The sequence below is a fragment of the Histoplasma capsulatum genome, genomic scaffold (genome assembly GCF_000149585.1).
Source record: "Histoplasma capsulatum NAm1 scaffold_1 genomic scaffold, whole genome shotgun sequence".
NCBI lineage: Eukaryota > Fungi > Ascomycota > Eurotiomycetes > Onygenales > Ajellomycetaceae > Histoplasma > Histoplasma mississippiense.
The window spans coordinates 61,473-89,316 of NW_001813982.1; the positions used below are offsets into that span (position 1 = coordinate 61,473).

The window sequence follows — 27,844 nt, forward strand, 5'->3', positions numbered from 1 at the left end:
GTGGGAATCAGCCCGTGGTTCCGGCAAAATATATGTACTACGGCCATCTCGCGCATTCTTCCACCCATCATAAGATGCGTCACTTGCACAACTGACTGCTCTGCGCTGCCACAATGGCACCGGGTAACGGGCTGGCGGCCGGGTCACACTCCCAGCTGGACCCATATGAAGCAGCGCTGCTGGAACTTGCCCAGACTTCGAACACGCGTGAAGTCTTGTCGCTGTCCCGCAAAGAGTTGCAGGTGCTAGAACTATATGACCGCATCCAGGAACAAGAACTTGAGACAGCCCTGCTATCACAAGGTATTTTTTATTCCTATATAACACTTTCTTCCCTGCTTCTATTCTTCCCTTTTTCGTCCCTACGGAGAACTTATTTGTTACAGACTATTCTGAGCCCCGACCTGACGATGACGATGATGATCTTGAAGCCCAGCTTGAGGCAGCAGAACGCGAGTTGTTGGAGGCCCGATCTACATACTCCGTCAGGAGAAAAGCGATTGAAACAATCCTCATGACGGACCCGAGCATCCAATCAGTCCACTCCATAACCGATTCTCCCGCGGAGAGGTATGCGTCAATATATATCTCCATGTCTCCCCAGCGCGCGTTTTCGTGATTGTTTCTTTGTATTTGTGACTCTGTATGATTTACTCATCGGCTCTCCCTCTCCATATATATATGTATATATATGTACAGAGCCCTTCTACCGCTTATCAACCGCCGTGATCTCCTATCACTCATCTACGTGAACCTATCCCGTGCCCACGCGTCATGCACACAATCTCTCTCCAACACAAAAGTGGACAGTATGCAGGGCACCGCAAAGACCCAGGAGTCGGTGCAGACCCTTCTCGGGCTCACGAGTGTAGAAAAGTCCCGGAGAGAAGCGATAACAGACCCGGCGCTTATATCTCAACTGGAAGCGCAGGAGAAAGAGACAAAGGCTGAGAGAGCGAGCTGGGTGACCATGAAACGCGTCGTCAGCGCCCTCATCGTCGCGAGTGGCATTGATTGGGCAGCAGATGAAGGACTTCATGACTTGGTGGTTGATGACGAAGATGATGATGTCTCGGACGGCACCTGAAGGATCAAGCGTTTCTGGTTTTTTTGATCCGCCTATTTCTTCCCACGCCGTGATCCTACATACCCCCTACGGAATTCTCAAAAGTTCTAACGAAGAAGCAAACGGATCTCGGGCATTGTCTCCATCTCCAACGTGGAGGAGCGCTTTCGGCACATGGAGCATATCTAACTATCCTCCCTCGGTATCTGCTATCCGGAAATTCATCACGTGATGCATATAATGGCATCCATCCATGGATGGATCCATGGATGGTTGAGGCCTGAATGAGAGCATATCTCTTTTAAGCTGTATAGAACCTCATATTGGACGATAACGAAAGCATATATGCGGGTTGTGGTTCTGCCCAGCTCTTCCCCACGTCCGGTATATCCACATAGTTTCCATAATAATACACTCTCAACACCCAAAGACGGAAAGGGTCCACAGTAAAACAAAAATTAGCTGTAATATATCCATTTGTTTATTTCTGTCCTCTTATCTATTTGAGATATCCCTAATTAGTGAGTGAGCCTTGTTTTTTTTTTTTTTTTAAATGGAAAGTTGTTGTTTGCTACATCAAATCATCATTAAGGCAGAGAGGAAATGGAGTTGGAAGCCTTGAAGGGGGATCCGTCTTCCTCCTTCGGGTCTCCTAACAGTTTTGCTCGTTATTATTGCGACTCTGACCTTTGTGAAACCGGACTATTGTTTCTAGCTGGTGAAGTCGTGCAGATTAAATGGTCCATAGTAAGGGTACATGGACTTGTCCGGTTTGTCGTCCCTTTTCGCAAAGAATAATATTGTGCAAAAAACAATAAAATAAAATAGACACAAGGAAGTTGTGATGAGTTATTGTTATTATTATTATTATTATTATTATTATTACTTTGGACTTTTAACATTGGATGGTTTGATATCAACAACGCGGTCCATAGATATGGATGTTGACGATGTTGAAATATCTGGTACTTTTACTTGTTCGGTAACAGGCTCAGTATTTCAGGTACAAGATGCCTACATACTAGTTGAGTAGATCCATGGATACCACATTCCAAAGATTATCACTGCGTATTAAGCGTTTGGGTAGTATCGGACCATTTTTCCCATACTGCATGGGAGACGGGTCGCCAGTGTGAAAATGCACCGGAGGGGTAAACTAAGTGAGGAAAGCGTACGCTGGGCGATTCAAGAGGTGGGCGGTGGAGGACGACCAACGTAAGTGTGTGATATGTATGGGAGCAAAACAGGAAGCCCAGGTATCATTCACTGTTATGATCGTATCATGATGAAAGCGAAGGTACCCAGGGTGTGTTGCAACGATCACGCTATGGGCTTTTCTCCTGCGTCGCTTCTGTGACTGCTTTTGGCTGTGAAAAAAAATATCAAACAAACAAACTTTTTCCAAACTAGAAACCGTATTGGGGTTACCATACGTGTTCCCCCCTCCAACTCTCCCTCATCACATTGTCTGTATCAACCCACCGTAATACATGTAACGGTATTGTAACCGTCCACTCCACCCAACTGCGCGCTGCTTTCCTTGTGCACTCTGTCGGCTGGAATACCAACCTCTAGCATCGATATAAGCCTCATATCAGCATTGTGGGTGGAAACTGCCAAATGCCTGGACAACGAGGCATGGAACCATTACTTTCCAGCAGTCCCGGCTCGCTTTATTGGGATTATGTCGCCCAGCACACTGGTGGAGGGTACCTGTCTTTGTAGAGGAAGGGGAGAGCTGTTACCAGTATCATGTTCTCTTGGTTCTGTATGGGTGGTCGGTCATACACTAAAGTTTTGATACTGTGCAATCCTTGAATCGTACAGAACGGGCAGGATCATGGGAGAAGCAACCAGTAACCGACCCTGCTGCGGTGGATGCTTGTCGGTTTTTTGGGCGTTCCTTTAAAGACAAAAGTTCCTCTTTTTGTTTGGGCTGGCTGGCTGGGCAGCTAGCTGATTTTTGCATCGCCATGATATACGGAATATACGCAAGGAAAAACGCACGATCTGTATATTCCGCACAAAGCGCCCATCATAGGTATGCACTAAATGTTCATGTATTTTCCCCCGCTGTTGCTGCTGACGAGCCCCGGCTGGGCCCGTTTATGTCAACCGGACGAAAATTTTGCCGCTACGCAGCAGCATATTGAATGATTAGCGGATATTTGGAGTGGACGAAAAGAGCAGCATGCGGAATTACTGTACTATGTATAATAAATAATCACCCCAATATTTATTCCAAGGGTACAACCAATTAGAAAGGGAGATGGGAAAAGTCAACGGGAAAGCAAAGGGATGTGGAAAGTTGGAATCAATAATGGGGGATCAACTCAAGATGAGTTATTGTTAGCTAAACTTACAGGAGGAAGGATCAGTGTGATTACGCAACGTACAATTGTTTTGTTGTTTTGTTGTTTTTGTTGCGAAGGGAAAGATGCTTCGATCAAGAGGGAAATTCATCAGGGCTATGGGGACGGGGGTAATTTTAATCAACACGCACTCAACTGGGGCGGGATAAGCCAACCAAGCAGAACCGCAAGTGGATTCCGAAAAACCACGCCCCATCGAGTCTTATCGTCACGTCCCATTGTTTCATCGCGGCCCATTTTTGTGACAAGCGGCTGCCTTGCCTGGTTGGTATGGCACTGTTGTGCTGTAATTGCGCGGTAAAATTGGGTAAAATTGGGTAAACTGGGGTAAATGACAGTACGACGGGCAGTCCTCAGGCCAGAATATGCGGACCCTGCAATTGCTTTGGTCTCGCCCGGTGATTTTGCCTCAGCAGAGCCAGGCCAAAAGGCGGCACTCCTGCGCTGCCTCCCTTTTCCTCGCTGCTCTGCTCTCCCTCTCTTTTCTCCCTCACCAAATTTCTCCCATACAACTTTTCGCTGCCATTTCCCCTCCACGCAACCCAAAAAAGCCCCCCATACAAAAATAAAGTACAACACACTGAGTAAGTCGAGCTCCCCTCTTCATAAATTTTGGTTTTCCTAGCACGCCTTTTACTTATTCCTCAACACTCGACAAATTATTTGTATCCACAACATTCTATTCTCTCCATACAATGCCTCTCATCGTTGTTTAAACGCGCTTGTTTGTTTTTCATGAACCATTGTCGCTGTCCTGTTTTCATTCCAACCATTGCTTGTTCATTCCCTTTACAATGTTGCCCGTGAGCTAGCCCTGCTTCCACGCCCAGCAAGGAGCTCCAAGATGTAAAAACCTGCGCCCATTGAGCGCTGTCGCGTCTCTAAATGGCCCCAAAAAGGCGCTTCATCTTTGGAGCTCATCGCTGGCCGTCGTCGCAGCTGGTGCTTTGTCACGACACGACATACGCGCATCGCAGCCCACCCCAAACAAACAAACCCCTCTCATGACCTAGGCCATGACCCCCATAGAACTGTCTGGCTGAAAATTCCACCCGGGTTACGCGTCATTCACCGTTTTCTTCAATTCTTTTGGCTGCGACATGATTGAATCTTTCTCGTAGTTGCATAAGCTCAATCGGAAGAAGTTGACTGACACCGCATCGCATCTACACAGCAACCACCACACTCACCACATTGAAAACTGCATCAACATGCCGAAGGAAAAAGCTTCCCGCAAAACTAAGGCTCGCAGTATCGAAAAGAAGAAGAAAGGTACGTAAATCCATCCAATCTGCGGAGGCGGCACATTCCCCCCACTCTTTTTGCGACTATTTCAATTTCTAACTCACCCGCATTTACAGACCCCAATGCTCCCAAGCGTGGTCTCTCCGCCTACATGTTCTTCGCCAACGAGCAGCGCGAAAACGTCCGAGAGGAAAACCCCGGTATCTCTTTCGGTATGTTTCAAGCAACGCGATGAAAAAAAACTCCTCGCGCCGTTCAATTCCATCCAACCCCGATCCCCCAATCCTTTCCATTCCCCTAGACCCAAAGTTGTATCTAACGCGTATCCTTATCGCAGGCCAAGTTGGTAAAGTCCTCGGAGAGAGATGGAAGGCCTTGAACGAGAAGCAGCGTGCGCCCTACGAGGCTAAAGCTGCTGCCGACAAGAAGCGTTACGAGGACGAGAAGGCGAGCTACAATGTATGTCTTTATTCATCCCCCCGCCCCCGCATAAACGTCCCCATTGCTCTGGCGGCCACAACCACCACCCCGTTCCCTCCTCGCTTCCCCTACCCTCTTATGCCAATCTCCGAATGTGCTGACAAGACTCCCGCACAAGGCACAGGATGAGGATGACGAGTCTTCCTGAGTGGCAGGCAGGCAGGGGGCCTCGGGCATGAAAATGAAACAGCAATTAAGTCGACGTTTTAAAAGGAGATCGTGGCCGGCTTTTTTTTTTTTTTTGTTTTCTTCCCTGCTGGCTCCTGTGATCTGTCTCTGTACTCTTTGTTTGATTGTCTCATTGTTGCATTCAACGAATTGTTGTTTGCCGACGATGATGATGATGATGATGATGCTGCTACTGCTGTTCTTTTGTGACGGTTCTATATCGGTTGATCCAAGTGGCTTTCTTTGCTTTCCCCCCATTCATCCTTTTCTTATTATTTATATTTGTGCCTCTTGCCTGGGATTGGGAAACGGGAATGATGGTGCGGGTTGTCAATTGTGGCTCCTTTCTTTTTGTTACTTGCTTTTATTTCCTTTTTCCCTTGTTCTTTTCTCTTTTTTTCGCCCATTTCTTTTTTCTTTTACTTAAAAATATTCCATATGATGGCTCTTGCTGTTTCTGCTGTTATTTTATGTTAACTCTAATGAAAGGGGTTTTATCGGGTTCTTAATTGTAATTCTTTTCTTATATACTTTTTTTCTCCAACCGGTGATTTTTTAAATTGTTATTGTATGTAAGCAGGTATTTACTTTTCTTTTGCTCTGCGCGAAACTAATGCGGTTTTTTTCGCTTCTCTTGTCTTCGTTTAAAATATGTTTGACCTATGAGAGTAAATGAGTTTTTCTGAAAAAGGGGGATTTTTTTCTTATTCTTATTCACTTTCTTCCGTTCTCCCTCTTCCCCCCCCCCCCCCCTCTTTTTGGGTCCGTTTTGGTTTTTTGACCTGCCTGGTTTTTTTTTTTTTTTTTTTTTTTTTTTTTTTTTTTTTTTTTTTTTTTGATTTTGTCTGATTTATTGTCTGTTTCTAATATCTACAATGTTATTTAAGGAGAAATGGGGTAATGGGTGAAGATAGGTAAAATGCAAAGTGGGCTAGAGAAGGGAAAATTCAGATGGAGCTGAACGAGTTTCTCCTGTTATTGGTTTAACTAATCTATTTAAGAGAAGATAGTAGTACTCCGTGACTGGCTGTGGTTTATTCTTGCGCTGATATCAATGGAGTCATCTTCTGAGCTTTTATGCATGTAGCGCTACTACATACTTACTGGCTTGCGCAAGAGCTGCCTACATCCATAAACACACATATATTTATTTATTATGTGTTATCAAGTACAGTGTGGATATGGACTGCAAATATCCACACCAGTTTGTGCATTATTGCATCTATATTGTCACCATAGTATATTAGATCAAGAACGGGGCTTCAGTTCCAGGCTGGTGAAAGGCCCAAAAGATAAGAGAGATAATTGTTTGTTTCTATATCAAGGGTTAAGGGTATATTTGTTAGCACATTGATTTCTTTCCTGGCTGGGTGCTTGGCTCTTTCAACCTCGGTTCTGTGCTGTACTCCGATGTGCTGTGCCTCTGTGTTGGGCAGTGGTGGATACAGGCTACCCATTTCTTGTTTGTCAATCAACTATTCGTCGTTTCAGAAGGCACCTTGGGAGGATAGAGGATGTGAGTTATTGGATGCAAAGAGAGATAGATGCTGCAACCAACTTGCTGAAGCATCTGGCAACTTGGCAACAAACAAACAACGTTATCCTGTTGAAGCAGGGGTCAGGGGGCCACTCGATGACTAATGCCGCGCCTGGCGGTGAGGGGCAGTGCTAGGCTTTACTGGGCTTAGTGCATCGTTGCGGCTTCAAATGCCAACTCACCCGCTGAAATTCCCCAGGAGCCGCGTCTAATATTTATTTTCTCCACTCGGCCGTATATTATGAAGAGGAAGCGAGCGTTTTGGACATTTGGGAGCCTTGACCAGAACTCATCACTACCTTGTGCTTTAACTCCCTGATTGCCTCCTCAAGGTTGTTTACCTATACTACATAACATCCCATATCATTTTAAGTTTCATCCCTTCCAGCAAACTCGGATGTAAATGTCCCCCACCCAAATCTTTTGCCTGTGATGGGCGTCTTCCGTTGACCCCGTCATCAACTGCGCCAGTATGAGTTTTACTCAAGCAGCTCTGGACGCTGAGAATGTCGCGAGCACTTTCAGCAAATTTGTCGCCTATGTACCGGATGATGCTCCCAATATCACCTCCGTAGTCACAGAGTTCTTTACGATCTATGCCAGTCTCCGTTCTCTAGAAACTCTCCACAATTCCCCGCTCAGATCTAACTTTATCTACATTAACAATGATGTAGAGTTGGTCGTCGGGGCGAGCCTTCACCATACTACCCGGGTGATCAATGAAGCGTTCATTGCAATGGACAACGGCGGCCAGGCACAGGCTTCGCAGCACACTGTCCGGCAGACCTGGATGAATTTGCACAATTACTTCCAACACGAAGCTGGGTATCCGCTCTCTGTCCGGCTTCAGTACTATAAGCAAATGCTGGCGGAACTTATTTTGGTTGTCAGAAAGTAAATTTTTCCTCCCTTTGTAAATTTATCAGTTTTGGAAAACCTGCTTCTATATCCCACCCACAAGCAAAACTGAAGAATCTATTTACTGATCTGTAACTGCAATTTCAGTGAACGTGGAGATCAAGCGGCCCTCGTTAACCTCCGTAAAGCGTTAACTATACTCCGCATGGCCCAAGATCAGCGATATGCCGCTGATATAGAGCGAAGGCGTCAGGTAAATTTCACCAATGACGGTCGTACCTTTGGACCCCCTCGGCCCACTACTCCTCTTGGACCATCCACAACATTTGCACCCACCATGCCCACCGCACCTCCTCTATCAGTAGTCCCTCCCGCACCCCCACCTCCGACTTTAGGTGCGCGTCCCCGTTCAAATACTCCACCTTTGAAGAGTGCACTGCGCAAACCAACACCGGTCTCCGCAACCCCAACCCTGAAACGGTCATATGAACGTCGAAGACCAGCTGGTGGTCGCACCGCATCTCCACATGCCCCTGGTTGGTTTGAGGTTGAAAGTCCGGTTCCTTCGTTTGAATCGCTAGATTCTCCTTCGACAACGGATTCTACCAGCACTGATTCGTTTTCGTTTCTTGATCCTGTTGATCACTGGGCTGTGGCTTTGTTCAGTAGCCTTACAACCACAACCGAGACGCCATTACCTCATTCAAACAAAGGGTTAGTTGGTTCTTTTGCTTTTTCATTCTACTAAAAGTCCCCGGGGTTTGGTGATATTCAGGATAACTAAAAAATTCGTTATAGATCCAAATGTTATGCCGCCGGTTTTAGTATGCCGGATACATTAGCTCGTCTTGAGAAGGACTTCCACGAGCTGTTTCGACTGTAAGTATATGTCTTATATATATTATTCCCTTCCCGTTTATATTTTTGGTACTAAGTAGCTTTCAGGAAGTTCGAACCAAATTTGATCGTCATTCTATACTTGCGTGCACGTGACCATCGCGCTCGGATCCTATGCCAAGTCACCTGTTCACCGTCAAAGACAGTTTATGCGACGGAGCCATTGAACAGGCTCACGCTCTCTCGCGAACAATCCCATCTCCTATTGTGTACATCATCATCGAAAGAACAAGGATTAAGGGCCTGGCTGAGTCTCCAATTTGACACTATTGAGAGTAAGAAAGCCAAACCATCTTCCAGCCCAATTGTTTATCATCATCTAACTTAACCTGCTAGAAATGGTATTGTTTCATTGCGCATTTATTGCGCTTCGAGGACAAGATTCCGGTCACCCAATCAGCAGTACTCCAGACCCATTTTCTCTCGATGAAAAGGAAATCTATGGCGGGTACGTACAGGAGCGTATTAAGCTAGGACTAAATATTCCATGTCGGCCTCTTGATACTAATATAAATCACTTTTTGCAAAGCTTGATCCTCGACGATAGTTACCTCCACGCGCTTCGTATTTTCCAGGATCGCGCTTCCGGTGTTATCCGTTTACAGGCCTCGATTCACTCTGGTGAAATGGCAGAGTAAGTCTCCATTCCTCCGGCTGTATTGATATAGTCACCCCTTTATTAATTTTGATATAAAACTACCAATTACCCTACAAAAACTCCATTGCTAGAGATCATGGAGCTGACATAATTCTATTTCCGAATTAACAGCGTTCCTATATGGACGGCTTTTATACACGATTATATAGGGTCGAAATCATGGATGCGGCGCGTGGACTATAAAACAATTATCCTTTCGGATCTCGACCGTGCGACATTCATCCATTCGGATCAATATACTCCTCGAATAACTCGACATCATGAGCATGTGCTTACTTTTACCAAAGAATCCGGTGAGTGGCTTTTTGTTTTGTGTTGCTTTTATTTTTATTTGTTTTTTCAAGTTAGTTTTTCAGCCCATGTCGATGCTGCATCATCATCTCTTGGATGTTTAATTCCGGCCCTACCTGGGTGATGATGAGGAGGGTTCGGAGATAAATTTTCTTCGTCTGCTTTTTCCTCCTTTATCCAATCCTTCTATTGCAGAGTTATGGGTTTGCTAACTCTCTTTTCGGTTCCGGTTCTCTAGATGCGGAAGACTTTGAGTCGGAGATTACCCTCCTTCGGCGTCATTCTCGACTTTATAAATGAATTGGAATTCTTTTTGGATGGTACGGCTTATTCACGGCAAATCCTGGCTTGCAACAATCCCTCTCTCTCATCGATCTGGTACTATACGACCTATACGAGCTGGATGGAAATGAAGAACGCCTAACGAAACTCACGAACTTGATGATGCCCACGACCTGCCTGCTTTTAAACTAAAACATGATATGTCAAAAATATGCATTCCCCCCCTTCTTAACTTACGATGATACGACGATATGACCAAACTTTTCTTTGCCTAATTCTTCAAAAAGGCCAAACAACGATGTAACGACAAACACATGAGCGATGATTTGATTTGATTTGATTTGCGCAGAGCGAAACGGAGAAAGTGGATGGGAAAATTCTCTCTTCATCAGTGTCTTCTAATACTGAGATTTCCTTGCTTATTTTTCGACTTTCCTTTTTCTTTTTCTTTTTCTTTTTCTTTTTCTTTTTCTTTTTCTTTCTTTCTTTCTTTTTTTTTTTTTTTTTTGAGATGTGCTACTTTGGTGAATATTCAATTCTCACTGTGTGCTTCTTTCTTTCCTTTCCTTTCTTTTTTGTTACAAGTTTATTTTATTTGTTCACAATTTTTCTGCAATTTAATCGTATATTCAAGCATTCGACTCTCCTTTATTTCTACTGCAATTATTATCCATGTGCTATTTTCTGTTTCGTTTTGCCACTTGGGGAAAGGAATTTGCTATATTGTGGTTTCTCCACATCCCTCCTGTTTACATTGGATGATATTCCTTTGCTCCAAATATTTTAACATTTTGATCATTTTGTATTCTTTGCTACCTATATGCTTAACTCGCATCTTTAATATTTTTGTGTCGTGTTCATTTATACCCATAAAAATATATCATTTCCCCTGTATGACGTAATGTTAAATGACCAAAAAATGAAATTGAATATACGATACCTGTCTTCGCTCATGTCGGGTAAAATTATTCGGAATTGAGCGCAAGCAGGCTCCCTATGACGGTCACCAATGAAATTCTTTTACTATTAAAAAAATTGTCAAGAAAAAGGTGGTATCCTACATCCTTCATAGCTCCAAATTTACATGTCTATTCCCTCCATCCCTCCAACATCAGCCCAGAATTTCTCAAAATCAACCCCTTGGTCTTCAAACAGCTGCTGCGTCTCCTGCATCGTCTTTTTCTGTCGTTCATACGTAAATCCACCGGGCTGGGTACTCTCATACTGAATCAACTCCACCCAACGGAAAAACAAATCCTCCTTCCCCATCGACGCCAGCTTCTCCTGGAACATGATAATTTTGTCTCGCTGGGAATTTGACAGCGTTCCTCCGTCTGCTGCCCGCGCGCCTTTGCCAGCGCCACCCTCCTCGGCCCCAACCTTCCATATCAGCCACCATAGCCCATCAGCCCCTTCCTCCCCACCCCCATGCACAAGCACTGAAGTCCAAAAATCATCAAACTTCAGCACCCCCTCCGCAACAAGCTCATGCGCCTTGACCATTGCCGCAAAATCCAGATCCCAATCCGCATCAATGAGCAGATACCCGGTCTTCAGCAGCCGCTGCGGCGTGACAGCTGGGATGACCTTGGTCATTATCGTCTCGTCATCCTCCCGGATCCACGTTGGAGGCTTTAGCCCATCGCTCCACGACGCCCTGCTTTTTCGCACGATGACTTCGCGGGCTTGGAAGCCGACCTTGCGGCGCCAGCGCGCGGGTCCAAGAGCAAAGCGGACGGGCCAGGGGAGGAGGATGGCGAGGAGAAGGTAATCAAAGAGAAAGGTTAGGGTCCTGCGGAGGAGGGTGGTGAATAGATACGACCAGCTTGCATTTGCTGTGTCGACTTGCGCGGGGCTCTCTTGCCCGAACGCCAAGGCGAGAATGTCGATGTAGGTCGAGTAGCCTGTGTAGACTCTTAGGAGGATCAAGGCTGAGATGACTATGTTTAGGAAGAGGGGTAGGGCGAAAATCTGGCGTTTGTGCTTTTCTGGGAGTGTGTCTAGGTGGATGAGGTAGACATGTTTTGGTGAGAGGGATGCTAGGAATGGGTTGAGCGATTGTGGTACTTTGGTGAAGGGGGTTGGCGCTGTTGAGAGTCTGCTTTTTTTGGAAGACGAATCTGGGGGCTTCGTAGTATATGCGGACAGTTTCTTATTTGAGGCAGCTTTGGTGGGCTTTGCCATATTTTCGTTTTCTCCTTCTCGTTTCTTTCACCTGTTGTTGGTGGTACTTCTTCGGATATTCTCAATCTCCTTGTCAGAGCCCGCAATTGGCCTCTAATTCAAACTTTACAACAAGTGCAGAGTCATCGCAATGCCCAGATATTGTGGGATTTATTCTATGGAATCGTCAGTCGTGGGCTGCATCAGTCATACAGATCTGTTGGCACTCACATGGACGAAGAAGGCAGTATAGCATAGACAAAGTCCATGAGCATTTATGATTATAAAACAAAGAAATATCATACAACGGAGACCAATCGAGAAGCTAAATATAGGCGCAGAATGAAGAATGAATTATCAGCTGGTGCCCAGTCAGCGTCTGGTTTATTATAGCGGAGAAGACCAAACCATGAATGAGCTGGTGTCAATTCTGACATCTTTTTTATCCAGCGGTTAAGCTTTATGTTCGAACGGTAACTATGGCGGAGAGCGATAACTCGCGCTAGTCCCTTTCGGGACTCCCATGTCATGCCCTCACACAGACGCGATCCGAGATTGAACAACACACAGCCTCCTCCCGCCGGACTTGAGATTTTTGGAAGGGAAAGCATCAAACGATATAGCCATCTAGCGCTATGTAGGCGCTGCATATGATGGAACTTTGGGGCTAGTGTAACTCAAGCTATGTCTACCGGTGACCACACCGCCCACCCTCCTAACTCGCAAGATCGCGACCATGACGAGCTTCGAACTCGACGACCGCAACGAAATGGCCACACGCAGAACATGATCAATCAGTCGCGAATTCCTACTTTAAGTCCTGGGAATGGCGCACAATCGCGCATCACGTTTAACAATACCAGGACGCTGAAGGGCGCATTCCAGGCTGCCGCCAGCCCCCCTCCACCCGCCAACGATGGCGGTGAAGTGAAAACCCCTCCAAGACGAGTGATGGCGAGGGAGAGGAAATTCTCTGAACCATCACCGATGGCGGAAATTTCAAGCCCCCCTCCGGACGAACTTATCGAAACCTACCAACAGATTTCTGACGCGGATATCCTGGCCGAATCTGTCGCTCCAGACCATTTTGACCCTTCCTACGATCAACCACAACTCGATCGGACACAAAGCGTCTCCCCGAGCCCTGGGATGACACGACGCGAGGACGCATACGCTGGTACGGGTGATATCCATGACTCTAGTCTTAGTTTTAGCGACATCTCAGATGAGTCGTTACGACGAAACCTTGCTCAACATGCTTTGGATCAAGCGCGGTTGAAACAGGTTACACAGCGAGAATCCCCAGTTTTCAGCAAAGCTAAGGTCGGGCCGAAAGCTGCTTTGTCGTTAGAGAATCTACAATGCCAGAATGAAGAGGAGGCGTTTCGGGAAGATGTAGAACCTTCCCTCAACGTTCCAAAGACGTGGGGGTTGCGCGGGCGCGTGTCCAAGGATTGGCTAAACAAATCTAGTCGACCAAATGGGAATAACCATGTGAATGATGGAACGGTACAGTCAACCGACGAAGGACTAGAGCATGATATCGACTTTACTGCCCGATCATTCCAAATTTCTGATAGCCCACCCGTGCGAAATAATCCCGCTCCAAGGAACGAGATTGAAGAATTCAGGAAGAAAGCGTTTACTGAAATTCGATTGGCGGAAAGCGAACGAAGGGTGCCACAGGAGCCGGCCCGACGGTCAATAGAAGGAGAACATATACCAAATTCTCCCATTACTATATACCGCGAGATGGATCGGGAAAGACCGAGACATTTATCTAAAAACGACCCCCAGGAGCTTTTACGGACACTTTCGAGAAGAGAAAGCCCGAGTGTGGCCAGCACACCGGAGCAGACTGCAGTTGATAATACCCTCTTAAACGTTAAGACCCCGGTGGTGACTGGTGCATGGATAGATACGCCTGCCCAGGACCATACCGTAGAACTCCCACAAGATCCTTCTGTTGAAATTAATTCGCCTAGTACGATAGCAGCTCAAAACCAGCCCAGAAATAGACGCTTAGCAGAGGCAGCAAAGTCCTTGTCACAAAAGTCACCGCCGAAAATGCCACCGCCCGAAAAACCGTCACCAGAGCTACAAGAAAAGACAAGGCCGAAACCAAAGATAAAGAGAGATCCTCCAAAAACATTAAAAAAACCCAAATTACCGCGGAGCGCGTTGGAGGCGGTTATTGAGGACGCAAAATCTGGAAACCATGACCTGTTGGTTGGAGAAAGCACCCTTGACTCTTTACAGGAGCTGCTTAATGAGAACTCAACAATATTGGATTCTAAGCCTTTTATTAAGTCTGAAAGTGAAGAGGAAGAGAAGGCGTGGGAAGAGGAGACCAATGATGTATCTCCTGGTCAGGCAGACGACACCGTGGTTGAACGGTTGAATAAAAAACTCCAATCTCTCGTTCAGAGTATCAACGCGACGCAGACCGGGCTTGCAAGCCTTGAACGCCAGATCACCAAGGACGCTAGTATTTTATTATCGCAAAGCACCAAACCTAGTAAGAAACCGCTTCGTCGCCATATGGATTCTTCCTGTGATGCCAGTGGCCTCCATAACGATGACTATCACTACGTTGTACTTCCCTTACCTCGACTGTGGTATCGTCACCCAGGCACCAACCGGCTCCGTCTCACGCGCCTTAGCTGGATTGTCCTTGGATTCTTCACTTGGTACTTTGCGGAGTTGGTTATGTGTGACTTCTATTGTCATCCACTGTATGCCGCGACGTGCGAGCGGAATTGTCTCGATCCTAATGCGCCGCGGATGCCCCTAGTGATACCGACCATGCTCTGGCGCTGGTCGCACCTCTCAGCTATTTTAAGTCCTGTGTGGGCAATCCTCGTTGCAGGGTTCCGGTTCATAGCACAATTGCTAGGTCTCTGGGACGGGTTCTTCGACAATCCACCTGGTTGGGAGTGGCCAGCTGTGGATTACCAGCAGAGTATACCCTTCTCTCAGCCGAATTTTGACCGCTTTGAATCTGATATGGATATGGGGATGATGCAGGATGAATATGTATAGCCATTTCCATTTTTCTGATTTTATTTTTCATCCACTTAGATAAATATTTATTCCCAGTGAGGAACTTCTAGCTGGGTACACATCACTTGAATATGGATTTCATAGTCTTCTCATCATCCCTTGTTTCATTGGTTCTCCTCTCTTGGCTGCGTGCAAGTTTCATAGGCATTGGCATTTTTTGTTAGCGGGAGTCATCAGTTTATTTATTCTTTGACAATCACGGGGAGCAACCAGTTCTGGAATCTTGGCCTTTTTTTTTTTTCGATCACTTTGGTTTTGATGAAATGCTCGCTGAAGAGTCGCTGGAGATACCGAGATACCAGTCAATATGAATACGCTCCATCATATCCCGCATCAAACTTCCACCAAGGAAACAGCCAAGAGTTATACGCGCCGCAGTCATCAATTTCTACTTGTTCGCTTAACAATGTTGCATGGACAAACATAGCGCTTGATTTTCAAACATGGCCTAACCGCTTTCCGCCACAATGCGCTTCGCCAACGCGATTCACCCTCTACCGCCCCGGAAGGGTGACTGTAGGGAACCAAAAACCTAAAATTGCGTTATGTTTGTATCGGCTTCAATCAGCGCTAATCATCTGTTCACCAAAGCCAAATTCGAGTGCCACGCGTAAAAGGGATCCTGTGTAGATGACACTAACGTATCCGGGCGAACCGGTCAAAGAATTGCATTCTTAGCAAGGAGACCCTGCCGTTGGAAGCACACACTGCTCGGAGTTGACAACCAGACACACCACAAGCGGCATCTGCTGTGTCGTTTGAAGGCTGGCTGGATCCCAACCCTCAAGCTCTCCTGTCATCCCTTGACAGGGCTGAACATTCGGCGGACCTTGTTACGGAAAGCCATGGCAGATCGGTCAGGGTTGAGGACGCTAGCCTTAGCGATTAACTTTATTGATTAAATCGACAGGTACAATCCGTTGCTGAAATCAACAAGCCAAGTTCTCAAATGCAACCTAACAAAACAAACTTTACCAACTCATCAGCGCGCGATCGGGGTTGTTCGCCCTTCTTGCCTGTTGAAAAATGAAGAAAGACACCAATGTATTGTGAAGAAAAAGAGGACAGCTCGCGCTAAGACTCAGTGAGGTATTGGCTGCACCGACTTGCACCAGTACGAGTTATGAGACGGAAATCCAACACGACTGGTTGGTTTCTGGACGGATTGTGGGTAACAGAGAGGTTGGGGGCAGACTATTTTCTCTCCCTGCAGGCTGCAGACCAACCATGGCGAGTTGAAAACCCAGGAGACCTCGATCCTCAACGGAACTTTGGGGCCGCAGAAGGATTCATTATTTAAGCATTAATATTAAGGGGCACAGACGTGCGTTGTTCATGGCTTCTTCGTCAAGAATGGGTGTTCGTCATACATACACCTCACACACCCTCTCCATACTCCCTCGCGAGTTATCCTCGCCGTTCGATTTAAAAAAAAAAAAAAATGAGCAGCCAACAGAAGATAATATGCTATGGCTCCACAGGAACACGTTTTGGCAACAATACGAAATGCCCAGATTCCGATTCTTGTTGCCAGACTGTAGAGCAATGCCGACCGGATCGATTGTGCGTCTCCAACAAGGACTCAGATACTCTCGTCCGCGCGCCATGCAGCGCCAACCCTTGGAATGACAACTGTGCCAAAGTTTGTATAGAGGGTGAGTCGGCCGTGATATTAGAACAGCGGAAACAGAGAGTATATGCAATGTCATGGGCTAACGGCTCACAAATGAACAGAGGATTCATCTGGATTCCTTCCACGAGTCAATATATGCAGAGACGGCAGCTATTGCTGTGTCAAAGATCCAACCTGCTGCGCAGACAAGCGTGGCTTTTTCTTGAACGATGATGGATCCATTAAACGTCGCGCGAACGAGACCCTTCCCGAGGAGACCACATCCGAAATCATTTCCAAGACCACCTCTAACAAGGCATCATCAACCACGACCACATCCATCTCAGTTCCCAACGAAGCTTTCACCAAAACTCCAACAACAGTCCCCACCGAAACTCAACCTACTCGCTCACCGACCTCCACCATATATTCCGATAATCCTCAACCCGCATTGTCATCTCCCGGAATCTCACGGCCGGCAAAATTCGGCATAGGATTCGGCGTGTCTTTCGGGGTAATCTTGCTCGGTCTCGTTGCCTTTTTTGCCTGGCGCAGTCGACAACGAAAGAGCCGATTACAAGTAAACCCGTCGGCCTATCCCACCTACGATCAATCAAACAAGATAGGTGAAGTGCCGGTCGAACTGCCTACCCCTCAGCAGCAAGCTCCGGTTTCTGAGCTTGAGGGGTACCATAGCCGCGATTCTAGGAAATGATTTCCGTCTGTTATCAGGTTTTGTCTTTCTTCCGCATGCAAATTGTTGGGAGAACTCCACAAAGCGCAACCATATATATGTTATTGTCGGAAATAGCTCTTTAATATCCCACGCGTTCTTGATAGCGTTACAGATGGCGGCGTCGCCTTCGGAGCTTCTTGCTTTTCGCACTCGTGATTTGAGTTGGATTTCATTTCAAAATTCCCTTTCTTTTTATTTATTTTATCATGTTATTATAAGTTTTGTCCATACAATATTCCCCTATTCGCTCTAACCATGTATCTGTTTTTCATGATTTTATCCCGATAGTGGCATCTCTATTAATATTACTCCTCTATCACATCCATCCATGTGCATATATATTTGTACCCGAGGGAGTCGCTTTTTATGTCTTCACAAAAACTTCGGGTGATAGAGAACCCATTATCTTCAATGGAAATTCTAAGAATATATATTGGATGAGCCTGTTTTCGGAGCAGTTTCATTGTACAGTACATATAGATATCTATATTCATCTATCCCTCTCAAAATTGGACCAGAACCGTGCTGGTTAGAGCATTTCCTATGTTCTTCCTGTACATTTTTGATGTGATGGATACCCTTGTTTGGATACAGGGCTTTTCACTTTCACCAAGGCAGCCGAATATCTCTATTCATCTACCCGGACCTTGTCGATTTTCGTTCCTGGGCATGGGTTTCGGCGTCCTGGTGGCTTCATGAGTAAGAAGCATTGAGTTAACTAACTCTCCTCTCCACTCAACTCCTGCTTTCCCGACAATGGAAATCAATTGCCTAATCCACAAGTGGATCGGCACAGCCATTAGTTTACTGCAAGTGCTTATTGTTGTATGTAATTGCGATGTATCACGCCTTACAAAATAGCGCCGCTTGGAACCGGTACAGGGGTGAGAAGGTTTGCGATGGCCCTTGGGTCGCGCTGCCATGCCAGCAACCCGCCCGCTTTGCCCTTGGAGCTTGCGTCCTTCAGTTCACCTGGGGGGAAAAACCGCTTTTGTGCTGTTGAACATCAATCTTTTTTTTTCAACAGGCTACATACTGCATAGTACGGAGCAAGCAATGTAAATTACAATTCTGGGTAAAACCTCGGGATCATATGCAAGACATATATTAAAGTTTTACAGGGATTTTGAAACCAAACTTTCAATTTCAGCACTATAACTTAACGTCCATTTGAACATAGTTATTCATGAGCATTGCTCGGTCATCCACTGGCAACATCCTTAGTTCATAACAGTGAAAACTATCTCAGAATCCACTTGAATACGCAGAGATTCCCAACTCCCTCGCGATAATGCTCGCAGCTTTCTCCCCAATAGCAAGCGCCGTTGAGTACGTGTTTGCGGCAACATTGGCAGGGCATATCGACAGATCTAATAAGATAGCCGTCATCATCAATCGCATGACAGAGAGGGGGAAGCTTATTGAAGAAATTCAAAACTTAGACTTACCCACGACTTTCAAGTTTTTAACACCATAGACAATTTAAATCTTGATCTACCACTCCCCCGTGCTCCCTTGGCTTCATCGCACAGGTGCCCATACTATGCCATGTAGTGGTGAGATTCTCGCGGATGAACTGTTCAATGACCTTGTTGTCTGCTTCAGAGTATTCTATCGGCGCTGGGTATCCCTGGGCTTTAGAAGCTGCGTCGACTATCTCGGGGTCTGCCTTTGACCCGGGCGGAAATATGGGATGACCAATACTGTGGGGACCATTGTATATGGCAGTCTTCGCGCGATTTCCCGTTGCTTTTTATATGCCCATATCAGCGTTATTACATCCACAGGGTGGTTGAGAAAGCCGGTATTAAACTCTGGAATATCGGTGACTGATTTGCCTGTAATGTGGATCGACCCTTGTGAGTATGGGTACGCGGTATATGCAGCCATGGAAAAATATTGTCCTTCAACTGGTGGTCCTTTTCTTGCTAGACTCGCTGCAATTGTGCACATAAGCATCAACGGCCGAGTTTCTCTGGAACGGAAGTTCTTATCCCACGCCTCTCTTAATGCTGGGCCAAATTCCTGAACTTCTGCGTCGGTGGGCCGAAGCTTTCCGAAGCAGTCGAGGCCATTCCACCAAAGCAGGAATTGGCAGCCTTTTGCTCCACTGCTTTTTCGAAAGTGAGGCGGCCAGTGAGTAGCCCATCTAGTGTTTCTTCCGCTGTCGCTTTTGAGGAGTATGAATAAAAGATAGCATTGTGATCCTGATAGTTGCTCCCCACCCTATTCAAATCAGAAACCACTGGAATGCCTAGAGCTTCAAGTTTCGATTTATTACCAATTCCAGACCTCTGCAGGACTTGGAGAGAACCCAGCGCATTGGCTGCAACCACGACGAGTTTCTTCGCGCGTGCTACAATCGGGTCTGCTGAAGGGTCTGCCATAGGAATATATTCAACGCCAGATGCTCGGCTGGATTCATCAAAGAGGACTCATTTTACCGTCGAGTCGGTGAGGACCTGTATCTAGGATTGGGAAGAAAAAATTGTGAGGCACATCTTGCTGCAAGCCGGTTTTCTCATCGATCCACATATTCCATCGCTACACTGGTTAACAAAAAGCTTCGCATCTATCACAAAGAAAGGCAGATAGATATAGCCGGGTTAGGAATCTTGTGACTTACTCCAACAGCATTTGCCGTCTTGAAATCCTGTACATCTGGAACCTTCTTGATACCAATCTCTTCACAAGCTTTGAAGAAAACTTTCTGGAACGAGTCCTGCACGTATGTCCCTCCCGCCGAAATGCTCAGCTCCCCGTTGTAGCCATGGATAGATTTATCTATTTCGGGATCTCTATCTTGGAATCGCTCGATCTAGGGTGACGAGCATTGCAATGAGTTAGGTATCAGAACTGGAGCTTAAAGTATAGCAATAGAAACCGCTCAAACTATTGCATTGTATTTTGTATTTACCTTCTGAAGGAACGGTATCATATCCTTTCCCCTCCAACCCTCTGTGTTCCAATCATCAAAATCTACTTCTTGGGCCCTGGCATAGACCATGAAATTTATGGAACTGCCTCCTCCAAGGATGTTAGCAGTCGAGACAATGGCCTCTCGTCCTGCAAGGTAATCACTGGGCTTGGATTTGTAGAACTTGGCGACCGTCGACGTCGGCGCGATATGCGAAAGGTATATCGCTGGGTTGACCACCATCTGGTTACCTCGATAATTAGCTCCCGCCTCAATCACCAATATCGAGAGGTCCGGTTTAGCCTGAGCCAGACGGCCGGCAGTAATCAAACCCGCCGTTCCCCCTAAATAAGAGGACGGTTAATAGGAGATTACTTGGGCGTCAATATCTTCCAAGGTGGGAACTCACCTCCTACAACGATGATATCTGCTTCGCTCTCTGCCATAATTGATTTTTGATTGCAGGCAAAACCTCGCGGTTTTCAGTTCTCATAAGAAGTTGGCAGCTGTTTCCTCTGATTTCATTAGAGGCATTGACTCGAGGACCGAATGGTTTGTTTTACGAGTTGTCCTTGCTGAGCTTTATTTACACGGGGGGGGGGGGGGGGAAAAAAATTTCCCCGGCCCCCTCCCAAAGAGGATCCCAACTTAACCCGGGGGACAAGTTATTGCGTCCCCCTTTGTATACCCATTTTAAATGTTCCAAGGGTCTCGATTTCTCGGGGCAACAAATTTTGGGGTGGGGGGGGGGTTTTAAATGATTTTCCCCCCCAAAGCCATTTGGGCCTCCCCGGCTGTTGATAAAAGTCGACATTCGATCGAGGTGTATGATCCTCCGGATTTTGATGAAGCTCGCATATAGTACCGGCAACGGGCGGGTCTGGTGCATCGACCGGGTTATGGTATTTGCCATTAACGGAGATACAAATTACATAGGAGAAGAGGAGCAGAATTCTCCATATATTTCCTACTCTGTACCATGGCGCAAGGGGGTTAACTTACGAAGACTAAACAGCTAGCGTGGGAATAGCGGGAGACATGCCTCCAGATTTCAAATCTGAATACGGTTCAGCCGGGGTGTGTTCGTTCATGGATGTCGCCAGGGATTGGAATTTGTATTTCTCGAGGAAAGCCTTGGACGAGTCGCGCCCTTCTCGATTCTGAGATCAAACAAACGTATATCAGGTCTCGATATGAGACTTGTCCATTCTCCACTAAGAACCCATCATCCAATGTATCTCTATTATGACATTCTTTAGAACCACTCCAGAATCTGCTAACCTGCATGTTAAAAAAAAAAAAAAAAAAAAAAAAAAAAAAAAGTTGCACTCCTGGCCCCCAAATCTACATTTTGAAGAAGGCAAGAATTATGAATACCTAGGCCGAAATTCAAAAGCCCTAACCTTGAGTTTCCGGGAGATATGTTGCAATACCCTGCCAAGGTGCCGACACAATAAGATATGAACATCTGGATGGATAGTGATTTTTTTTTTTTTTTTTTTTTTTTTTTTTTCATCTTTTTCCATACTCAGCATAAGCCAAGAACAACCCCAGAGGCCTAGCTGTTGCTCTTTGCCAATCGCTTGAACACTGCCTGAACAGGGGAAACCCCTCGACGTTTTAACCTCTTACCATCTTGCAGACCAAGAAATAAACAGAATCAAACAGTATGGGGCTCCTCTCCGCAGTAACCTCGTTAGACAGCCGTTATCTAGAAGTCTATTCACCTTGCTTTCCATCTTCGTTCCAATGACAATTAGCCTAGCGCTATTAGAAATGATATGCACCAAAACACTCGCTCATGTCGAACACATAGGCATCAAAAAACATCTCCTTTTCATTCATCGAATATGAAACTGGTAGCAACGGTGGAAAGCTAGATAAAAGTTTCAGCTTCTCCTCCCTCTATCCTCATTCCAACACGACGGGGTGGTCAGAATAGTTGCTCGTTTGCAAAACTCGAACGGCTCATGGGAAATCCCCTGGATGCAGGGGCCCAGCAGCGCTGCAAAACTACCGGCAATGGCGTGAGAGGCCATTGCGTCTACTAAACAGCAGTGCAGTTTGACCTATTCAGAAATGGACCGCAGTGGTAGTGGGATAAACTAGCCTTTGTCGTTAAAGTCACCATCATTCCTAATGTATTGCGGTGCAAAAAGTGTGTATAGACAGAAATTGGTCCCATTCCAGACGCATTTGATGGACCGTAACTCTTGCCCTGTTGTCGATGATGCAGGACATTACTGAGAGGAATAAATCCCAATGTTCCATGGGAGTTTGTGTTGATCTTCATGGAGTACCCTCTGCACTCATTAGAAATAGACTTGTGTGATATCCCATATAGTGCTGAGGGTTTAGTTGAATGTCCTCTTGACCAAATCATAGGGATGCAGCAAAGTGGAAAAACAGAGATATAGAGAAAGCAAAAGGGAACTGGACCATTTCACAAATGAACCGATGCTATTAGTGTAGCTGAACTATAAGAATGATTGTGATCTAGAGTAGAGATACAATTTGATTTCGAACGCCTGCAATGCACGTACGATGATAAATCCCAGGAAATGCGAAGCAGAAATACAAAAAAATAGAAAAATAAACGCACAGAAAACAAGTGGCCGAAAATGAAAGGGTCAGGCCTCGTTGACTCTCAACCTCTTGCTATTTCCGGCGGCTTCTCTGGCGGTGGCGATGGCGTCTCAATAGCATGAAGTGCGTGAGACTTGTTGTTGGGGCTAAGAACTTTTCGATACGTTTCCTCCTCTTCCTCTTTCAATCCGTAACCATATGGATCCCGCCTTATCAGGAAGCTCTGAAGCCCAGAATCGAACGAGTCCACCTGAGCAATAGTCTGCTGCCTCCTGGAGTGCAGAAACTTGGCACATTTCTCATGAGATTCTCTCGCGCGATCTGCAACATGGCTCGAATAATTTCCGATTGAAACCGCCTGGCCTACACCACCAAAAAGCATCAACAGAATGAGGAATGACGCAAATGTGCCATGCGATACCGTGGAGGCTTCGCTTTGGTTCTGGTCATGTCTTCGATGCCACCGTTCCCAATCTTCCCACGTAGCGTTTCTATATATTGAGTCATCCCCGCCCATGCCTCTTTCATATCGCACGTCCATTCTCCGGGGCGCCTTTTGAGCGAAGAGCTCAGAACGATGGTGCCAACCATGTCCATTCCGATCATATGCTTCCCGCTTGGCAGGGTCAGAAAGAATCTCGTGTGCCGCAACTATAAGTCTGTAGCGATGTAGCCTAATGGCCTCAGGCACATTCTTGAATAACGGATGATCTTTGTTCTGCAGATCGGGGTGGTAGAGTTTGACAAGATCATAATATCGTGTCTTAGAATAACATTCGGCTTTGGACAGTTTGAATATGTCGTAAGGGGAAAAAGTCGGCGTCGTAGGCCACGATAAGTCCGGCTCAGACTCCAACGGATATGAGTTACTGGTATGAGCAAATCTTCTGCCGCATCGTGAAATGGAAGGTTGCTCTCGACGGGCGGAGGATGTAGACGTCGATTGTAGGACGATTGGCAATTCACCAAACAATTGCAAGCCACCACAGCAGCAGGACAGTGTGGACTGTTTCAGCATAATAAGTTGTTAATTACGCACTCTCCATATAAGTATCCAGCATACCCTCATTAAATCATTTGTTCGAATAGGCGCACGAAAGTAAACCGGCATTTATCCGTCGTGGTGGACACCACTGCCCGCATTTTGTTTCCAAATCAAGACTAAGACGTCGGGCCGAGCTTATCTCAGCAGGCTCAGCCTCTCTTTGACTAACAAGAGAATACCCCGCCGACCACCATCTCCCGTCTGTCACTCCATCCTCTATCACCATGGATAGGTTCTAAGATTGTGTGCCAAATGCAACAGTGCCGCTTTCAGCAGAAGCTTCAACCTCGTCATCTCCTACCCTTCGTACGGTCAGGTTTCTCACACCCGCCACGGTTACTCCCGTAGACAAGCCTAGCAAGATACGCAAATATGGTAATGTTAAAATGAAAAGCAATTGTATGAGATATTTTCTGGTGATGTAGTCACAGATGCTATGCTATCTTCAGCTGCCAGACTATTCAGTGAGAACTACGGAATCTGGGGAAAACATTCACGGAACTCAGGTACACCAGGATGATCTTCTTCAATTGTCATATCTAATACATTCCCAAGGAAAACTGTTAAGCTTGGTGCACACCGTCTGCGAGAGAAATACCTTCCCCATCCCGCAACTGAGAGCTATTATGCTACGGTGACTGTTGATGGGGATCTTGCCGGAAATGCGTTCTACCGCCATTGGAGATAATAAAATGGCCAAAGTGTTTGTCGGGTTAGGTTACTCAATTGGTGGTAGACTAGACTACTTTTCTATCTCTTCAATGTACCCTCGGGTGATGGAGCGAGACGCGCAAAGGCAATGAGTGCCCGGACATGGCCAAGTCGATCCACTATGTCCGGTTCGCTGATGTTGTCATATATCATTATTAGCTCTCGGGTCAAAAGGTTAGCATCCCGATGCCATCCATGCCTGATCCTAACATCCGCTAGGGCGCCGAAATCCTTTCCAACATTGACTGGATGATAGCCTTAATCTTTTAAATTTCAATTCTACCATTGTATTTGTCTAAGAGAGACAAAAGTTATACTTCTCCATCTACAGATCAACTCACAATAGAGATCAGTAAGAGTGGATTGAACAAGAAGTCATTTCACGTAGCCCTGGAGTTGAAAGAAAAATGTCAAAGCATATCTTTGACTCTTTGAACTGTTCTTCTCCTTGCATGATGCAGCTGGCCACTTTTTAACTTCTTTATGCGATTCATCAAAATTGAAGTTGCATATGTGGTTCATCGCCTGTAAAAGATATAGGGCTGTTAAATTTTTTGGATGAAGCAGAGCAAGTGATCCAGTATTCAGACTAGATAAGAATAGTAGAACAGTTTTTGAACACCATGCAGTCCTTGCTGATGTTGATTGATCTATCATCTAAGTGGCAGTAGTTCAAATCGGGTTAGTAGTTACCCCCTGAACTGAGTGGCTGAGATAAGTCGGGCCGAGAGAATCTCCGTCCCTCGCTGCCAAATTGCATCATCCCCAGGTTTGATATCCACGACATCCAGTTTTCGTCGCGCAATTCGATGAAAACAATGCCTAGGCGCGGAGATGATGGGCGGAACGGGCGGCAGCGTTTAGCTTCTCCGCATTCCATTGATTACACGCGTTCTCAAGAAGCTGAAAATAAAGATGGTGGAAGCCATAGAAGAAGATTTAACGACGATCGACCACGTATGAAGGACTACAGGCGACACTCCCGAAGCCCGGCCAAGTCATCCCACGGAGAACATAGATCCTACCGTCTGAGAAGCCGCTCTAGAGACTATGATGACACGTCGAGAACACGAAACGACCGTTCTAGGAGCAGTCCACACGAACGACGATACAGGGATAAGGTGGACAACGAAGACCATCGTGACAGGTCGTCCAGGAGACGGCGAAGTTTGTCAAATTCAAAGACAAGACCATCCCATCCTCAGATGGCTCGTAGTCCATCTCCCAGATTCACCAAACGTTCAAAAAACCCACTCCCATCCCAGAAAGATGCATTCTCCAAAACCTCCGGAGACTCAATGCCAGAAAACTCTCCTCCGCTTCCAGAAAAGGAGAAGCCGAATTTTTCCAATACCGGCCGCTTGGCTGCCGAGACCAACATGGTGAAATCTGGTGACGGTTTGACCACCGTTATCCTTAAATATCATGAGCCCCCTGAAGCTCGGAAACCGCCCGCAAAGGACCCCTGGCGCCTCTACGTATTTAAGGGGGAGGACCTACTTGAGACGATACAGTTGAGTGAGCGGAGCTGTTGGCTCATTGGGCGGGAAAGATTAGTCGTCGACTTGCCGGTTGATCATCCAAGTTGCTCCAAACAACACGCTGCACTACAATTCCGCTTTGTCGAGAAGCGGAACGAGTACGGCGATAGGGACGGTCGGGTGAGGCCGTATCTAATTGACTTGGAGAGCGCGAATGGATCAACTGTGAATGGAGAGCCCGCTCCCAAGGGACGCTTTATGGAACTCATGGATAAGGATGTTTTGAAATTTGGGTTTAGTACGAGAGAATATGTTCTCATGCTGCCGCCATCTGGATGATGAGTACTTCTTGCTTTGAGCCGTATGGACCTCTGGCAGAGAAGGAAATTCCCAATCGACTTAGGTCATTAAATGTTATTCCAATACAAAAAAGTATACAAATATGTCCAGGACGAGCCCATCTCCACAACAAAACAATGAACTGTGATACAAATGGCGTCAAAATAGCATTTGCCATTCCTACATTTCATTCCAATGACGAATAGCCCTAAGTCATGAACTAGCATATTAAAACATATCCGTGTTTTTACCTTCCTGTTTTTTCCTTTCCGGACAATATTGGTCTCTAACGTGCAAGCATTAAATCATGCTTTGCCAGTCGTTTCCTCCGATTCTTCATTAGCTTTCTGCTTAAGATATTCTGCCCTGGCCTTCGCTTCATCCTTAAGTTCTGAAGCCTTGCCCCCCGCCCTGTCCCTAAATTGAGACGCCTCGCCCTCAACCATTCTCGATTTACCACCAATAGTATCTCTGATTCTGTGGGTTGCCTTCTCTATTCTCGTACCACCTTTGTCAGCCCCATGCCCTTGCGTGCGAAAAAAGAAAAAGGAACCAACTGGCCAAAAGGCAACACGATTTTTCTATTGGAACTCTTCCCATCAACAACAGAAGCAGCAGCACAAGAGAAGGCTGGAAACTAAAAATCAGCTGGGATCATTACTACATACCTCCCGTCTCAATTCCTTTCACGGCAGCGTCTGACACAAGTCGGTCTGCCTTTTTCAGTGTTTCCATGGTTGCTTGGATGGGCCCCTTCTCTGCCTGACGAGCGGAGGTGGAGAAGCATGTTGATCTAACAACTGCAACGCTGGTGGCTGGCCTTAGGGCCGCCCTCGTGACGGGAGTTACGCGGACAAGGAAAGGCATCTTGATCATATGAAGACACTGATGTTGCTTTCAAGGCTCGAATGCTGCAGGAGGACGACAGTATGGTCAGCGAACCTAACTAAGTCTCTTGGTTCCGCATCAATAGAAAGCCGCGGGGTACGGACAGGGATATTATATGAATGACCTTCTTCCGACGGAGTAACTTGGAAAACCTAGATCTGGTGGAATAATGTTTTCCAAATCAATGTCAAGCAAAATAATATGGGATCGAGGTATTGTCGACGAAATACAAAAAAAAATTGAACCGAATTTTGATCTGATGGGAATGGAATGTTATATATTCCTGACATATATATCGGTGACAATGAGGCGAGGAGAAAAGAAGCCATTCCCCAGTTTATATACGTTGTTTCTCGTCATTCCGCGGATAGCTTTACCTGGAAAGCTTCATTGTGACGTCACCCCTGTCATGCATGATGGAGATATGGTCATGTGATATTATTGCAGAG

The 27,844-nt window shown here is 46.2% G+C and overlaps 11 protein-coding genes across 11 annotated transcripts; 7 read left to right on the forward strand and 4 right to left on the reverse strand.

The window, feature by feature from the left end:
• Positions 1-113: 113 nt before the first annotated feature.
• Positions 114-1,087, forward strand: HCAG_00017 (predicted protein; the record flags this gene model as incomplete). Its single annotated transcript, XM_001542921.1, has 3 exons — positions 114-303; positions 387-570; positions 811-1,087. The coding sequence occupies 3 exons, from the start codon at positions 114-116 to the stop codon at positions 1,085-1,087; spliced, it is 651 nt and encodes a 216-aa protein (XP_001542971.1).
• Positions 1,088-4,649: 3,562 nt separating this feature from the next.
• On the forward strand, positions 4,650-5,311 carry HCAG_00018 (nucleosome binding protein; the record flags this gene model as incomplete). The annotated part of the gene is made up of 4 exons (XM_001542922.1): positions 4,650-4,710; positions 4,800-4,895; positions 5,021-5,142; positions 5,282-5,311. 4 exons carry the CDS (start codon positions 4,650-4,652, stop codon positions 5,309-5,311), a joined length of 309 nt encoding a protein of 102 aa, XP_001542972.1.
• Positions 5,312-7,340: 2,029 nt separating this feature from the next.
• Positions 7,341-9,872, forward strand: HCAG_00019 (predicted protein; the record flags this gene model as incomplete). Its single annotated transcript, XM_001542923.1, has 8 exons — positions 7,341-7,762; positions 7,874-8,440; positions 8,525-8,605; positions 8,672-8,898; positions 8,960-9,071; positions 9,153-9,257; positions 9,393-9,574; positions 9,811-9,872. 8 exons carry the CDS (start codon positions 7,341-7,343, stop codon positions 9,870-9,872), a joined length of 1,758 nt encoding a protein of 585 aa, XP_001542973.1.
• A 1,062-nt stretch (positions 9,873-10,934) lies between these two features.
• Positions 10,935-12,038, reverse strand: HCAG_00020 (predicted protein; the record flags this gene model as incomplete). The annotated part of the gene is made up of 1 exon (XM_001542924.1): positions 10,935-12,038. The coding sequence occupies one exon, from the start codon at positions 12,036-12,038 to the stop codon at positions 10,935-10,937; it is 1,104 nt and encodes a 367-aa protein (XP_001542974.1).
• Positions 12,039-12,701: 663 nt separating this feature from the next.
• Positions 12,702-15,059, forward strand: HCAG_00021 (predicted protein; the record flags this gene model as incomplete). Its single annotated transcript, XM_001542925.1, has 1 exon — positions 12,702-15,059. One exon carries the CDS (start codon positions 12,702-12,704, stop codon positions 15,057-15,059), a length of 2,358 nt encoding a protein of 785 aa, XP_001542975.1.
• Positions 15,060-16,521: 1,462 nt separating this feature from the next.
• HCAG_00022 (predicted protein) lies at positions 16,522-17,407 on the forward strand (the record flags this gene model as incomplete). The annotated part of the gene is made up of 2 exons (XM_001542926.1): positions 16,522-16,735; positions 16,815-17,407. 2 exons carry the CDS (start codon positions 16,522-16,524, stop codon positions 17,405-17,407), a joined length of 807 nt encoding a protein of 268 aa, XP_001542976.1.
• Positions 17,408-18,064: 657 nt separating this feature from the next.
• Positions 18,065-20,791, reverse strand: HCAG_00023 (predicted protein; the record flags this gene model as incomplete). Its single annotated transcript, XM_001542927.1, has 10 exons — positions 18,065-18,119; positions 18,152-18,199; positions 18,283-18,424; positions 18,685-18,798; positions 18,959-19,157; positions 19,208-19,266; positions 19,509-19,635; positions 20,055-20,246; positions 20,346-20,689; positions 20,755-20,791. The coding sequence occupies 10 exons, from the start codon at positions 20,789-20,791 to the stop codon at positions 18,065-18,067; spliced, it is 1,317 nt and encodes a 438-aa protein (XP_001542977.1).
• A 2,201-nt stretch (positions 20,792-22,992) lies between these two features.
• HCAG_00024 (predicted protein) lies at positions 22,993-24,074 on the reverse strand (the record flags this gene model as incomplete). Its single annotated transcript, XM_001542928.1, has 2 exons — positions 22,993-23,937; positions 24,027-24,074. The coding sequence occupies 2 exons, from the start codon at positions 24,072-24,074 to the stop codon at positions 22,993-22,995; spliced, it is 993 nt and encodes a 330-aa protein (XP_001542978.1).
• A 594-nt stretch (positions 24,075-24,668) lies between these two features.
• On the forward strand, positions 24,669-24,779 carry HCAG_00025 (predicted protein; the record flags this gene model as incomplete). Its single annotated transcript, XM_001542929.1, has 1 exon — positions 24,669-24,779. One exon carries the CDS (start codon positions 24,669-24,671, stop codon positions 24,777-24,779), a length of 111 nt encoding a protein of 36 aa, XP_001542979.1.
• A 1,287-nt stretch (positions 24,780-26,066) lies between these two features.
• HCAG_00026 (conserved hypothetical protein) lies at positions 26,067-26,526 on the forward strand (the record flags this gene model as incomplete). The annotated part of the gene is made up of 2 exons (XM_001542930.1): positions 26,067-26,205; positions 26,468-26,526. The coding sequence occupies 2 exons, from the start codon at positions 26,067-26,069 to the stop codon at positions 26,524-26,526; spliced, it is 198 nt and encodes a 65-aa protein (XP_001542980.1).
• Positions 26,527-26,812: 286 nt separating this feature from the next.
• Positions 26,813-27,374, reverse strand: HCAG_00027 (predicted protein; the record flags this gene model as incomplete). Its single annotated transcript, XM_001542931.1, has 2 exons — positions 26,813-27,000; positions 27,176-27,374. The coding sequence occupies 2 exons, from the start codon at positions 27,372-27,374 to the stop codon at positions 26,813-26,815; spliced, it is 387 nt and encodes a 128-aa protein (XP_001542981.1).
• Between the last annotated feature and the right edge of the window lie 470 nt (positions 27,375-27,844).